The 16632-nt window shown below is 40.7% G+C and overlaps 1 protein-coding gene across 1 annotated transcript in view; it reads left to right on the top strand.

Annotated features, from left to right (window-relative positions):
- Nucleotides 1–16632, top strand: part of Galntl6 (polypeptide N-acetylgalactosaminyltransferase like 6) — a 1167009-nt gene that overhangs the window by 1071456 nt on the left and 78921 nt on the right. Inside the window, exon 8 of the mRNA XM_052162508.1 lies at nt 14497–14604. Within this exon, the coding sequence (XP_052018468.1) occupies nt 14497–14604 (108 nt within the window). The remainder of the gene's footprint in view (nt 1–14496; nt 14605–16632) is intronic.

Below are 16632 nucleotides of genomic sequence, written 5' to 3'. Positions count from 1 at the left end.
GTGCTGGAACGGGAGCTGGGAGTTTTACTTCTTTATAGGAAGGCAGCAGAGGAGATTATCTGAACACTGGGCATAGCTTGAGCCTCTATATAAGACCGTGAAGCACACCTTCACAGTGACACATTTCCTCCAACCAGGCTACATCTCCTATTAATGACACTCCCCATGGGCCAAGCACTCAAACACATGAGTCTAAGGGGGCAGTGCCTAGTCACCATCACCACAGCGTGCAAGGCTCATGTTTATGGTCTTAAAGAATCATCGTGATAGCAATACAGAAAAATAAATCTCAAGATGCTACTGCTTTCTTAACAGTGAATTCAGAATTTAAAAAAAAAATTCTGGACAAGAAAATTGGGATTTGACTTTGCTTTATAGTAAAGTTGAACAACTTCTGAGAGGAAGAATTTTAAAGAGCTGAGGGTCGTTCACTGAGAGAAGACATGAATGCGGACTCATTTGGCTCTTTTTTGTTTAATCACATGTTAACTTACCATATAGCTGTTATGTGTTATGCATGCCAGTGTGATGCACGACATCTTAGAATGCAAGGCAAAAGATATTTGGCAAATGGAGTTAAGGTTATTAAACACTTCTACCACAGTAGCCACAGCCTAATTAGTGAGGGTCACTTATGCTGAGATGAAATAACCTTGGACCAAGAACTGAAATAGGCCCTGAAGTGGGTGCTTGTCAGTAACCAGAAAAGAAGAAGTACTGGTCCTACAAGTAACTTCTGTTAATGTTTTAAATCGAAGTAGATGTAACCATAGAGGCTCCAGAGAAGAGCTTGGCCCAGCAGACATCTAGACTTCAGTCTTGTGAAACCCTAGATAGAGAGCCCCACTGAACTCACAGAGACTGACAACCAAACAGAAAGATGAAAAAATACTGGTTGTTTTAGGACTTAGTCTACAATGATTGATCACACAACAACAACAACAACAACAACAACAACAACAACAACAACAACAACAACAACTGATGCATTAATCTTTAAAAAGTATGTGATGGTACTGTTTGAAAAGAACCATAATATCAGTTCTATGTGTTTGTTAAGAATTGCAAATATCTTTAAGAGGAATGAGCCTTAGTTTGTTTGGGCAACTACAACAACGTATACTTGACTGAGGGGCTTTTAGACCACAGAATTTATTTCTAACAGTCTATAGGCTCCAGACATCCAAGGTCAGGGTGCTAGCACACTGAAGATCCAGCAAGGACTATCTGCCAAGTCTCATGAGGCCACTACCTTATCCTTTCATAGCGACAGCAGAGGATAGGAGAAGTACCTAGATTTCTTCCATTATGTAAGGCCACTAATCTCACCCATGAGACCTTGCCGTTTAATTGTTTCTCTGGAGCCCTACCTCTTAATACTATCACACAGGGATGTGGGGGTTGCATCATATGAATTGGGGACCTAGAGACATAAACACTCAGTTCAGAGCCACAGACTGTGATGGTTGTTTAGACCTGTGTTGTGGAAGCTCTTACACAGGCAGACCCTCACAATGAGTAGCGTTGAATCCACTCTATCACCTTTTAAGTGTGATGATCACCTGAGCCAAACAGAAATTAAGGCCAGAAAAATGGACATTACCCCAAGACTTGGCTCCCATGGTTTGTCCTCATTCGCCACCATTCCTTAGTGTTCCAGGAAAGACTGGCCACTTGTACAAACTAACAGTAGCGTTATAGATACGCAAACTCCTGTGCTGAAAAGCTGCTGACTCCTAGCAGCAGACAGTCTGATGGAAAGAGAGCATCTTAAGCTTGACCTTTGCTTGGTTTTCACTAATCAGAGTGGCATTTGACTGTACACAAGACTAGCTAGCATTATTCTTTTTTTTTTTATTCGATATAATTTATTTACATTTCAAATGATTTCCCCTTTTCTAGCCCCCCCACTCCCCGAAAGTCCCGCAAACCCCCTTCTCTTCCCCTGTCCTCCCACCCACCCCTTCCCACTTCCCCGTTCTGGTTTTGCTGAATACTGTTTCACTGAGTCTTTCCAGAACCAGGGGCCACTCCTCCTTTCTTCTTGTACCTCATTTGATGTGTGGATTATGTTTTGGGTATTCCAGTTTTCTAGGTTAATATCCACTTATTAGTGAGTGCATACCATGATTCACCTTTTGAGTCTGGGTTATCTCACTTAGTATGATATTCTCTAGCTCCATCCATTTGCCTAAGAATTTCATGAATTCATTGTTTCTAATGGCTGAATAGTACTCCATTGTGTAGATATACCACATTTTTTGCATCCACTCTTCTGTTGAGGGATACCTGGGTTCTTTCCAGCATCTGGCAATTGCAAATAGGGCTGCTATGAACATAGTAGAACATGTATCCTTATTACATGGTGGGGAGTCTTCTGGGTATATGCCCAGGAGTGGTATAGCAGGATCTTCTGGAAGTAAGGTACCCAGTTTTCGGAGGAACCGCCAGACTGATTTCCAGAGTGGTTGTACCAATTTGCAACCCCACCAGCAGTGGAGGAGTGTTCCTCTTTCTCCACACCCTCTCCAACACCTGCTGTCTCCTGAATTTTTAAACTTAGCCATTCTGACTGGTGTAAGATGAAATCTTAGGGTTGTTTTGATTTGCATTTCCCTAATGACTAATGAAGTTGAGCATTTTTTAAGATGTTTCTCCGCCATCCGAAGTTCTTCAGGTGAGAATTCTTTGTTTAACTCTGTACCCCATTTTTTAATAGGGTTGTTTGGTTTTCTGGAGTCTAACTTCTTGAGTTCTTTATATATATTGGATATTAGCCCTCTATCTGATGTAGGATTGGTGAAGATCTTTTCCCAATTTGTTGGTTGCCGATTTGTCCTCTTGATGGTGTCCTTTGCCTTACAGAAACTTTGTAATTTTATGAGGTCCCATTTGTCAATTCTTGCTCTTAGAGCATACGCTATTGGTGTTCTGTTCAGAAACTTTCTCCCTGTACCGATGTCCTCAAGGGTCTTCCCCAATTTCTTTTCTATTAGCTTCAGAGTGTCTGGCTTTATGTGGAGGTCCTTGATCCATTTGGATTTGAGCTTAGTACAAGGAGACAAGGATGGATCAATTCGCATTCTTCTGCATGCTGACCTCCAGTTGAACCAGCACCATTTGTTGAAAAGGCTATCTTTTTTCCATTGGATGTTTTCAGCCTCTTTGTCGAGGATCAAGTGGCCATAGGTGTGTGGGTTCATTTCTGGATCTTCAATCCTGTTCCATTGATCCTCCTGCCTGTCACTGTACCAATACCATGCAGTTTTTAACACTATTGCTCTGTAGTATTGCTTGAGGTCAGGGATACTGATTCCCCCAGATTTTCTTTTGTTGCTGAGAATAGTTTTAGCTATCCTGGGTTTTTTGTTGTTCCAGATGAATTTGATAATTGCTCTTTCTAACTCTGTGAAGAATTGAGTTGGGATTTTGATGGGTATTGCATTGAATCTGTATAGTGCTTTAGGCAAAATGGCCATTTTAACTATATTGATTCTACCGATCCAGGAGCATGGGAGGTTTTCCCATTTTTTGAGGTCTTCTTCCATTTCCTTCTTCAGAGTCTTGAAGTTCTTGTCATACAGATCTTTCACATGTTTGGTAAGAGTCACCCCAAGATACTTTATACTGTTTGTGGCTATTGTGAAGGGGGTCATTTCCCTAATTTCTTTCTCAGCCTGCTTATCCTTTGAGTATAGGAAGGCCACTGATTTGCTTGAGTTGATTTTATAACCTGCCACTTTGCTGAAGTTGTTTATCAGCTGTAGGAGCTCTCTAGTGGAGTTCTTTGGGTCACTTAGGTAGACGATCATGTCGTCTGCAAATAATGATAGTTTGACTTCTTCCTTTCCAATTTGTATCCCTTTGATCTCCTTATGTTGTCGAATTGCCCGAGCTAGTACCTCAAGTACAATATTGAAAAGATAAGGAGAAAGGGGGCAGCCTTGTCTGGTCCCTGATTTCAGTGGGATTGCTTCCAGTTTCTCTCCATTTAGTTTGATGCTGGCTACCGGTTTGCTGTTTATTGCTTTTACTATGTTTAGGTATGGGCCTTGAATTCCTGTTCTCTCCAAGACTTTAAGCATGAAGGGATGCTGAATTTTGTCAAATGCTTTTTCAGCATCCAATGAAATGACCATGTGGTTTTGTTCTTTGAGTTTGTTTATGTAGTGGATTGTATTGATGGATTTCCGTATATTGAACCAACCCTGCATTCCCGGGATAAAGCCTACTTGATCATGGTGGATGATCGTTTTGATGTGTTCTTGGATTCGGTTGGCAAGAATTTTATTGAGTATTTTTGCATCTATGTTCATAAGGGAAATTGGTCTGAAGTTCTCTTTCTTTGTTGGATCTTTGTGTGGCTTTGGTATCAGCGTAATTGTGGCTTCGTAGAAGGAATTGGGTAGTGTTCCTTCTGTTTCTATTTTGTGGAATAGTTTGAAGAGTATTGGTGTTAACTCTTCTTTGAAGGTCTGGTAGAATTCTGCACTGAAGCCATCTGGTCCTGTGCTTTTTTTGGTTGGAAGACTTTCTATGACTCCTTCTATTTCTTTAGGCATTATGGGACTGTTTAGATGGTCTAGTTGGTCCTGATTTAATTTTGGTATTTGGTATCTGTCAAGGAAATTGTCCATTTCCTCCAGATTCTCCAGTTGTGTTGAGTATAGGCTCTTGTAGTAGGATCTGATGATTTTTTGGATTTCCTCAGTTTCCGTTGTTATATATCCCTTTTCATTTCTAAGTTTGTTAATTTGGATACTTTCTCTGTGCCCTTTGGTCATTCTGGCTAAGGGTTTATCTATCTTGTTGATTTTCTCAAAGAACCAGCTCCTGGTTTTGTTGATTTTTTGTATGGTTCTCTTTGTTTCTACTTGATTGATTTCGGCCCTGAGTTTGATGATTTCCTGCCTTCTACTCCTCCTGGGCGAAATAGCTTCTTTTTGTTCTAAGGCTTTCAGGTGTGTCATTAAGCTGGTAATGTATGCTCTCTCCATTTTCTTTTTGGAGGCACTCAGGGCTATGAGTTTTCCTCTTAGCACTGCTTTCATTGTGTCCCATAGGTTTGGGTATGTTGTGTTTTCATTTTCATTGTGTTCTAAAAAGTCTTTAATTTCTTTCTTTATTTCTTCCTTGACCAAGGTATCATTGAGTAGAGTATTGTTCAGTTTCCACGTGTATGTGGGCTTTCTGTTGTTTCTGTTGCTATTGAAGACCACTTTTACTCCATAGTGATCAGATAGGAGGCATGGGATTAGTTCGATCTTCTTATATTTGTTGAGGTCTGTCTTGTGACCAATTATATGGTCGATTTTGGAGAAGGTACCATGAGGTGCTGAGAAAAAGGTATATTCTTTTGTTTTAGGATAGAATGTTCTATATATATCTGTTAAATCTAATTGGTCCAAAGCTTCAATTAGTTTCATTGTGTCCCTGTTTAGTTTCTGTTTTCCTGATCGGTCCATTGAGGAAAGTGCAGTGTTGAAGTCACCCACAATTATTGTGTTAGGTGCAATGTGTGCTTTTAGTTTTAATAAAGTTTCTTTTACGAAAGAGGGTGCCCTTGCATTTGGTGCATAGATGTTCAGGATTGACAGTTCTTCTTTTTGTATTTTTCCTTTGACCAGCAAGAAGTGTCCCTCAGGGTCTCTTTTGATGACTTTGGGTTGAAAGTCAATTTTATCTGATATTAAAATGGCTACTCCAGCTTGTTTCCTGAGACCATTTGCTTGTAAAATTGTCTTCCAGCCTTTTACTCTAAGGTAGTGTTTGTCTTTGACCCTGAGGTGTGTTTCCTGTAAGCAGCAAAATGTAGGGTCCTGTTTACGTATCCATTCAATTAGTCTGTGTCTTTTTATTGGGGCATTAAGTCCATTGATGTTAAGAGATATTAAGGAATAGTGATTGTTACTTCCTATCATTTTTGACGTTATTTTTTAAATTTTAATGCTTAACTTCTTTTGGGTTTGATGAAAGGTTACTATCTTGCTTTTTCCAGGGTGAAGTTTCCCTCCTTGTATTGGTGTTGTCCTCCTATTATCCTTTTTAGGGCCGGGTTTGTGGATAGATATTGGGTAAACTTGGTTTTGTCATGAAATATCTTAGTTTCTCCATCTATGGTGATTGAGAGTTTTGCTGGATATAGTAGTTTTGGTTGGCATTTGTGTTCTCTTAGAGTCTGCATGAGATCTGCCCAGGACCTTCTAGCCATCATAGTCTCAGGTGAAAAGTCTGCTGTGATTCTGATAGGTCTTCCTTTATATGTTACTTGGCCTTTTTCTCTTACTGCCTTTAGTATTCTTTCTTTGTTTAGAACATTTGGTGTTTTGATTATTATGTGACGGGAAGTATTTCTGCTCTGGTCCAGTCTGTTTGGAGTTCTGTAGGCTTCTTGTATATTCATGGGCATCTCTCTCTTTAGGTTAGGGAAGTTTTCTTCCATAATTTTATTGAAGATGTTTGCTGGCCCTTTAAGTTGTAAATCTTCACTCTCATCTATGCCTATAATCCTTAGGTTTGGTCTTCTCATTGTGTCCTGGATTTCCTGGATATTTTGGGTTACAAGCTTTTTGCATTTTGCATTTTCTTTAACTGTTGAGTCCATGGTTTCTATGGAATCTTCAGCATCTGAGATTCTTTCTTCTATCTCTTGTATTCTGTTGTTGATATTTGCATCTCTGTCCCCTGATTTCTTCCCAAGGCTTTCTATCTCCAAAGTTGTCTCCCTTTGAGTTTTCTTAGTTGTTTCTACTTCTGATTTTAGATCCTGGATGGTTTTGCTTAGCTCCTTCACTTGCATGTTTGTGTTTTCCTGTAATTCTTTAAGAGATTTTTGTGTTTCCTCTTTCATGACCTCAGCCTGTTGACCAAAGTTCTCCTGTATTTCTTTAAGAGATTTTTGTGTTTCGTCTTTCATGACCTCAGCCTGTTGACCAAAGTTCTCCTGTATTTCTTTAAGTGTTTTTTGCATTTCCTCCTTGTTGGCTTTTGTATTCTCCTGGATTTCTTTCAATGATTTTTGTGTTTCCCTTGCAAGGGCTTCTACCTTTTGATCCATTGTCTCCTGAATTTCTTTATGTATGACCTTCATGTGTTCCTGTACCAGCATCATGACCAGTGATTTTAAATCCAAATCTTGTTTTACTGGTGTGCTGGGGTATCCAGGACATGTTGGTAGAGGAGAATTGGGTTCAGATGTTGCCATATTGCCTTGATTTCTGTTAGTGACGTTCCTGCGTTTGCCTTTTGCCATCTAGTTCTCGCTGGTGTTAGTTTATCTTCTCAGTGCTGGACTCACCAGTGCAAGCTGCCCCTTCCCAGTTGGCCTCTGGTGCACAGCTTACCTCCTGCACTGCTTGTAGACAGTGTGCTGCTGCCCAGGCTGTTCCGATCCCAAAGCAGGCACCCGAAGGCTCCCGCTGGGGCCTGCTGGATTCACTGGAGCACACTGACTTCTCTCAGCTGGCTGCCTGGAAGCCCAGCTAGCCACTTGCAGGACTTGGAGATGTAATGCTGCCGCCCAGACTGATCTGGATCCGGAAGCGGAGAGAGTAGAGCTAAGGGCTTCTACCTGAGGCCTTGCCCCAGATTGTGTCTGTGGAGCAGATGGAGCCCGTGTGCACTCCCAGGGAGTGCCGAAGGTGTATGCTACTGTGACCTCCCCTGTGTTCCGCTCACTCCGCTGGGCAGCCGATCCGCCAACCGGGCTGTCGCACACAAGGTTAGCCTGGCCGCCCAGTCCCTGAGTCCAGGCAAAAGCCTGGGAGGCCAAGGTCCGAGCAAAGTTCCCCTAGGGCTATGACTGTTAATTGGGTCTGCCAGGTGACTAGGATGGCGGGCGTGCGCGCCCGCGCTCCCTGAAAGCGCCGGGAGAGTCTGCTTTGCTAACAATCACCTGGGCGGGTTGACTCACAGATGGCCCACCAAGCCGCCCAGTTCTTGGGGTCAGTCCTGTGCCTTTTGGGGCCTGGACCCCCGCTTTGTTAGCCTTAGGCTATGCCTGTTACAGGTCTGCCCGCCTGAGCTCTCTGTCGTCCTGCAGGCAAAATGGCGGCGGTGCGCTCGCAGGCCTGTGCAACAAAACCTCCTGCCTGGGTTGGCACCCCGATGGCCCCCCGACCCGCCCAGGGCCTGGGTGCAGGCCAACGCCCGTCGGGCTCAGACCACCGTGGTGTTGGCCTCGGATTATGTTTGTGTACCTCAGTCCGATCCGTGGAGTACGGAACCAAGATGGATGCGCCTCTCCTGACTGGTGGGAGGCCGAGTTCTGAAGTGGCCTCCGTGCAGGAAAGGCACCGCACAACTGCAGCTGCTTGCTGCCCGGCTGGTCAGCGAAGGTCAGTGGTCGTGGGCGCAGGGCCTAACTGGTCCCTGTGACGCCTTGGTTCCACTGCTGATGGCCCTTCAGCTGGAGCAGCCACTGCTGCCGCTGCCGCTGCCGCTGCCGCCGCGCCGCCTGTCTCCCTAGCTAGCATTCTTAACCCTTCATCCACCCCCTTCTTCTTTTGACTAATTACTTTCCATGTTTCTTTTAAAATGCAAAAGTAATCAATGAAATAATCTCTTAAGTAATTACATTACTTATCAAACCATTGCACATCATTAAGAACATCTGAAGAGTATGAGAGATATATAATAGGAAGATCAGCTACTGCAAGCAGGCCCTAATCTCGATAGCTCGATATCCCTAAGATCTCTCTATCACCCCTGTTACACATTCTGTCTATGCTTTCAGAAGGATGTGAGTCTCCATCCAGGTTTTCTGGAATTCATATCCTGTCATTTAATGATTCCATCAACATCTGTAGTCCCAAGCCTTGCTCTTTACTCTCTGAAGAAGAATATGGAAGGAAATCCACTCATAATTTTTTGTTCTTGAAGATTTATATGTATTACATGCATGTGGTGAGATAAACATTTGTATGTGTATATATATTCCACAGGTCAGCATTGGATGTCTTCCTATATTGCTCTTCACATTATTTTTGAAACAGAATATCTCACTGAGCATGGAGCTCACCCATTTGTCTAGACTAGCTGTCCAAAAAGATGAAAGAAAAAACATCTACACACATGCACACATATGCATACCTCTGTAGATAGATAGATGAAAGATAGATAGATAGATAGATAGATACTTAAATAGATAGATAGATAGATACTTTGATACTTAGATAGATAGATAGATAGATAGATAGATAGATAGATAGATAGATAGATAGATACTTAGACAGATAGATGGTGTGTGGACAGATGATAGATAGATAGATAGATAGATAGATAGATAGATAGATACTTAGACAGATAAATGATGGGTGGACAGAGAGAGAGAGAGAGAGAGAGAGAGAGATCAATAACTCTCCAGAAATGGAATTAGAGGCCTATGCCTGGCAGTTTTATGTGGAATATGCAGGACTGAATTGTAGTCCCCATCCTCATATAGAGTGGTAAGCAATTTACCAAATAAACCATCTCCTCAGGCCGACTCAAAATGTCTTTGTACCAAGAGTGATATACATGCCTTTCATTCACATTACACCAGAAAGAAATATTCATGTGTACTCACTCAAATTCATGGGAATTTTGACCTGGTCATGTGCCTTGAAAGAAATCAGCATGGTCATTGGCGGATCTTACTACTGGGTCTCTCACAGCATGGTAAGATGAAACCAAGGGGTTGCTCCTACATTTTGGTTGTCTATGTTAGCCATTGCCTTTATCGTGTACTTGAAGATAGGTATTTCTATTGCTGCATAGCAATGTGCTCAGAAATTAACCACCAGAAAGCAGTCATTTAAATAATTAAGCTAGTGGATTCTATGTGGTCAAAATTAAAATCAGGCACAAAGGAGCGCTCTTGAATTGGCTCCATGAGAGTCGACTCAGGAGCACAGGCTGCAATACTTTAAAGGATTCTCATTCACATGGCAGTCAGCTGACGCTAGCCATGACTGAGAACCTCAGCTGAGACTGCTGACCACAACACCTCACATGGAGTCTCATGTGGCCTCCACTTCTTCATAATATGGGGTCACCAGGGAATCATATTTCTGATGTTGCAGCTCAGAGTGCCAGAAACAGGGTGAAGTAGAGTGACTGAAGCTGTGCTGTCAGTCAGTCGTTTCCACTGCAGTCCCCTGACTCAAATTCAAACATTAAAGGACCTAGACCTGCCTCTCACTGGGAATATACCAAGCCATGGGTAAAGGACCATACGGTGTGAAAGATAATATGGTGTCTAGTTCGGTGAATTATAGTCTCCCACATACATTACCTTGGATTAACTGAATTTCCCTATGTGAAATCTTTTGTACTTTGTAGAAGAATAATCACCAAATCATGGCCTCATACCTGTTTTTTTTTTCAACAGAACTTTAATATTTTTATTTTCTATATTCTTTGTTTACATTCCAAATGATTTCCCCTTTCATACCTGTTTTAAAAAATAAAATTTTCTTGAAAAACAGCCATACCTATTCATCAGCAGAGTTGTCCAACTGCAGGGAGACTGTATGTTCTGAAGAGGCAGCGGTATTACCAAACCTGGGAGTTTGCAAACTCTCTAGAGAGAAGATTGATTAAGGAGCTGGGTGCTAGACTACACTACTAGATTTCAAATGTCCTTTTGGAGACTGGGGTCTCACATCTCCTAAGAAAGTCTGATCTTCCTATTCCTACCTCTTAAGTGCTGGGCTTATAAGCCTGCACAACCACACCTGCTTTATATAGCACTGACTGTTACACCCATGATGCTAAGCAGGCTGGCAAGCATCCCCAACTGAGCTCCATTCTCGAGTCTAGTTGTGTGGTTTAGAATAAACCCTAGACATCTCTAGACTGCCATTTTCAACCAATGTCACTGCAGAAACAGTCGAGTCTGTCATTTAAGTTGTGAGCACCCAGTGAAATGACCCATTATGGGGTGCAATAGGCAATCATAAATACTAATTCCTGTCCTCAGAATTAGCTTTAAACATCAGCAGCATCAACTGTCTATTGGGCTATATACTTGTGTCCAAAATATCACCTCCTATAGTTTTCAGTGTATCTGTGATACAGGAAGCCCACTTTATCTTTATATATATTACTAGAAATTTCTTCCTACAGCTGGGTTTTAATCTGTCTCTCATAGCTTGACACTATCAATGCTAGCAACATTTCCTTGAAGTTCTATAAAAATATCTCTTCAAGCTCTTCAGTTTTTTAAATACATGACAAGGTTCCTCTGGATTTTAGCTGCTCTTGACTACATATATTCTGATGTTTCACTCCTTTTTTTTGAGACTACCCTTGGGGCAATTCTCTTCAAAAGTCTTTTATCTGAGAAATCAGCAAAATATCTCAGAACTGCACACAGAGCCCAAACCCTAAACTCTTCATATTCTTCTGTTGACACAAATCTTCCTGATTTCCCCTGCTCTGGCAGGGTTTGTTGATTGGTTTTGTCATTGTCACTGTTTGGTTTAGTTTGATTCTTTCTTAAATGCTACAGAAGCTCATAATATTTACCCTTTCATGTTTAATTTTATACAACCATAGCATCTTCAGATTTTTTCAGTTACTAGGACTATCATCTAGAACTTTCATTGCCCCTGGCAGACTTATGCCACCACACACATTTCAATGCCTTAGTCCAAGTCACTCCTAAATATTCCTTCTCATTGAAATCAATGCCTTGAGCGGTCTGAATGTAAGTAAAGCAGCTGGTACCATTTTAATAGTTGAACTGACTCTTCTTTGGACCTGACTCCCTATTCAGTCTCATGTAAGGTGTCATTCCTTTTATTAAAAGAAGTTGAAAAGAAATATGCATATTCATGGAAATTTAAATTTTTCTCTTTATCTCCTCAAATACTACACTTCTAAACAGGTGAAAGGTGTGTATCAGTCAAGGGTCTGTAGAGACATAAAACCAAGAAAAGAGAAACATTTAAGCAATAGGTCACATGGTTGTATAGACTTTGCAATGCCAAATTCTTCAGGGTTAGCTGGCAATCTGGAGATCTGGAAATTTTTTAGTTAAAATCCAGAAGTCTGCTTGCAGAATTTCTCTTGCTTAACAGAGATTAGTCTTTATTTTCTTTTGTTTCGTTTTCTCAATAGGTCAGGACTGAGTGTTTGGTTTGGGTTTTGTTTTGGTTTTGTTTTCAGTTGGTTCAGCTTGGATTAGGATTTTTTGGTTTGTTTCGTTTTTGGCTTTTAAGATTTTTTTTCTTAATTTTTGAGATTTTATTTTAATTAAGACATTTCTTCCTTCCCTTTCTTCCCTCCCATCCCTCCCATCCCCAATCTTCTTCATGTTGGCTGTGTTATGCTTAGGGCTGTTTGGCACTGAATTAGGCTGATCTTCCCAAAGGAGGGCCATATCTTCCACTTTCAACTTTATTCAGTATCCTGTAGTTCTTTGTGTAAGATTGAAGCATCCCAGAATTTTTCCCAGGCAGTTTGGTGTGTTGGTTGGTATCCTTCTTGTTCTGCCCATGTTTGAGTGGTCATGTTGGTGAGATATTACAGGTTCAGCATCTGATGTTATGAAGAGACACAATCTCACAGAAATGTCCCTGATGCTCTGGCTCTTACAATATTTCTATACACATCTTCTATAATATTCCCTGTGTTTTGTAAATGAATCCATTGAGACTGAGCTCTGCAGTTCTGCATATTAATTGGCTGTAGTTTTCCGTAATGGTCTTCCTATTTCAAAGAGAAGTTTTATTGGCGATAGGTGAAGACTAAGGTAATGTGTGGGCATAAAAACACGTGTTCGTATATTTTAGTTAGGTTTTATGCCTGCTTAGTAAATTAGTAATGGTCAATTGTTCTCCAATAACTATAATTTCACTAGCATCGATTAGTTAGCTAGGTTTCCAGTACCAAACACAGTTTCCCTCTTTCTTTTTTCTTTTCTTTTTTTTTTTTTGAGTGAGTGAGTGAGTGAATCTTGTCTTAAGTCCAATTAGAGTCATTGGTTATCACCAAAGTATGTGTGCTACTACTGTGCCTTCAGGGTTATCGTGCCATGCTGGTCATGGTTGTGGTTCATAGATACCATATGGCTAAGACTGTTAATTGTGTCTCTCCTTTATAAGTTTATATGGCACCTTCTGGTACCATGAAACCTAGGGAGGGGAAATGCAGGTCAGTTCCAGCTCAGGGCCATGTTGCCGAAGTTTATGGTGTTTTTAACAATAGGAACTTTCCTTCCACCTTTGCAAGTATCCAAGGCCAATAGCAATAGGATGTATGTTTTGGGAATCTCTTAGACAGCTCTAACCAACAACTCAAAAGAGGGCTTCTTGTGTCTGATACTGGGGTTTTGTTAGGTGGTCTTCATTTTCTTAACATCATCAACTGATTAAATGAGGCCTAACAGCAATATGAAGAAGAATAGATTTTGCTCAATGTCACTAATATTTTAAGTTTCAATATAATGCAAAAAGTAAAACACACACACAGAACATCCATATGTGCAAATATCTGGCACCAGGGTCCAGGTAACATAACATGGTCCATATACCATAAACCATGAAACTATCTCTAGCCCTTTCAAAAAAATTGCAAAAAAAATGGTAAAAATGTAGCTTTATGAAGCCTAGACTTAAGTTTTGATAGCTAAATTATTTGATTATATACAATATGCTATGCAAATCCCATATATATATATATATATATATATATATACTGGGACTATGTATATGTTCTCATGGCTTGCCATAGTGAAGTACAGTTTAACCAGTTAATTCCTTTGGTATGGGTAGTGAAGGGTGATGAAAATTAAACACTAATTTTATAATTAACTCTGCTGCAAATATCAGAATCTACATTTTACATACAGCACATATAGGTTTGTCGTTCATTGCTGACATCAGTATCTTAAACAGTCCACCTTCATTACTTCAGTTTTTAAATTCAAGTAATATATTTTTAAATGTTTTGACAATATTATCAAAGCAAGTATCCGTACAAAGAGGATAACTAAGCATCAAATTCTGTTTAAAGAAAATAATTGTGATGAGAATTTTTTTAAGATGAAAAATTGCCAGTATAATATCTATAGAAATAATTTTAGGGAACTAGCCTTTTGTTCTATACATTTGGGAATCCAGATTTTAATTTTTTATTAAGCAGTTATGGATTGTTATTTGATTAAAAAGTTACAACAAAAGTTATTCAGCCGAGGCATTAGGAGATATGTGTGAAGCTGAAGAAATAGCTCAGTGCTTAAGAGTAGTCACTGCTCTTCCAGAGAACCCAAGTTCAGTTCCCAGCATCCGCAGCCAGCAGTAGTTCCAGGGGATGGAACATGATCATCCAGCCTCCACAGTTTAACATAGTCACACACACAACACAACACACACACACACACACACACACACATACACACACTTTAAAAGTAAAACGTTTTTAAAGAAAATGTGTAAATTCTTCATAAATTCTATTAATTCCTTTTCAGGTGAAATTTACCCTTAATTTTTCTTTTACCTTCTTCCTTTTTAGGTTTGGATGTGTGGAGGAGAAATGTTTGACGTTCCGTGTTCTAGAGTCGGTCATATCTACAGGAAGTATGTCCCTTATAAAGTTCCATCTGGGACCAGCCTGGCAAGAGTGAGTAACTGGGCATCAGAACAGGCTGTGTTCATACAAGCTCCGCCTCCTGCAGGCTGGGTAATCAACCACACACGTGGGATGGGCTAAGATTCTGTCTGCCAGAAACTTATGTGTGACAAGAGCTCCCATGCCTCTGCTTTATCTCCATGGCTTAAAGAACTACTAACAGTGATGGGATTTTTATGTATCGCCGCATCTTCACATGCATTATAGTCAACCGTTATCTTCTGTTAGTCCTTGTTAGCTGTGTTAAATATTAGTTGGATCAGCCCTTAGACCAGGCTGTATTCTTCTTGTCTACAGTGTCACCTTCTGCAGGTTGCAAAACCAAGTGGAAGCTTAGAGAGGTGACTTGCTCGTGAACAAATGAATGACCAATAGTAGTAACATAAAACCAGGCTGCAGGATAGATAACCAGAGAGAGAGGGGGGAGGGGAGGGGGAAGGGGAGGGGGAGAGAGGGAAAGGGAGAGGGGAGGGGGAGGGGAAGGAGAAAGGAGAGAGAGAATAGGGAACATCATTAGTCAAATGAAGTAGGAGTGAAAGAGACCAGGGAAGTGTAGGCTAAATCTCAGCTTTCTCCTCCTTCAGAGCTAGAGTTAATGTTGGATAAAGATTTAGATCATTCTCAAATTTCTCCGTAGTTAACAAAGTCTACTTTTGTTTGTTTGAATACAATTTTTCATGTAGATCAAATTCGAGGACACTTTTATCATCTGCAGTTTAGAGATTCCCAAACCTTCTCTGAACAACCCTGGCAACGTCTCTGTTTTCCATGTTCCTTTCTTCATGGTGGTGTCTGTTCTCTTCACTACAGCACATATGTGCTACAGCCTAGATGCCAAACCGAAAAGAAAAGTGTTTCCCAGATGTCTTAGTGCTATGCTCCTGTAGGAATCTAATCTTGAGTTACTTGTTTTCACTTCTTTACGGACGTGCAATGGGTAACCATTAGGTCTTGTTTGCTAGAATCAGTAAACGCAAATAACAGCTTTGGTTAGGTACAATCATCATCATCATCATCATCATCTATGTCAACAGAATTCATTCACACGTATCAGTTTCAAAAGGGCAGAGCTTTGAGCCTGTTATTTTACATTATACCATCATCTAAAAAAGGGCTTAGAGAACATTCAGGTAACTTAATGAAGAGATTAATTATTAGAAATCTCAGGGACAAAAAAAAAAACCATAAGTGCAAATTTAATAAAACATAGACATGTGGGCTCTGGAGAGATGCTCCAGTTAAATGCACTAGCTGCTCTTCCTCGAGGACTCAGATTCAATTCCCAGCAGGCACATGGCAGCTCATAACTGTAGTTCCAGGGACTCCAAAGCCTTCACCTAGACATACATGCAGGCAAATACCAATGCACTACAATAAAAATAAAAGTTTTTAAAACTTAGACATCTTAACAAACTTCAATATAATTATTATCCTTAATAAATCTCTTTGGGCTCCTGTTCTTCTTCCCTTGCTTTGTGAAGCTGTCAACAGCGTTCACAGTTTTCTCTACCACACCCATAATCCTTTTAACAGCAGTGAGACATTCTAGTATGAGATTATATTGCCCGTTCCTTAAAGGGAAATGATTATACCGCTCTCCCTTCCTGCAAATTAATAAGATATTAGAAACACACTGCACTAAAAAAAACATATTTGGAAACACTGGCGAACAAAACAGTCACAAAAAACATAAACTGATTAGAGAGCTATATTTTGGATAAAGAAACATAGTTTAATTTAGTCATAAGACTCAATGCATGTGACTGAGGAGCCAACACAACCTCACGGGAAGGTTAGAGAGCAAACAGATTCACGCACACATTACACATCAGCTATGTCGGTATCATCGCTGTGTGGGCATCCTAAGTGCATGGCGTCCTGACAGTTATCCCCTTCCTTCACTCATCCTCTCAGACTTGTGCCTCACTCAACTGTGGCCAGGTGCTCTGCGTGTCTGGCTCGTAGTAGGAACCGTGATGGGAGAAAGAGGCCCTGATCTAAAGAGAGGTTGGGTTCAAA

The sequence above is a fragment of the Apodemus sylvaticus genome, chromosome 18 (genome assembly GCF_947179515.1).
Source record: "Apodemus sylvaticus chromosome 18, mApoSyl1.1, whole genome shotgun sequence".
Taxonomy (NCBI): Eukaryota; Metazoa; Chordata; class Mammalia; order Rodentia; family Muridae; genus Apodemus; species Apodemus sylvaticus.
This window is presented reverse-complemented; position numbering and strand designations above follow the sequence as displayed.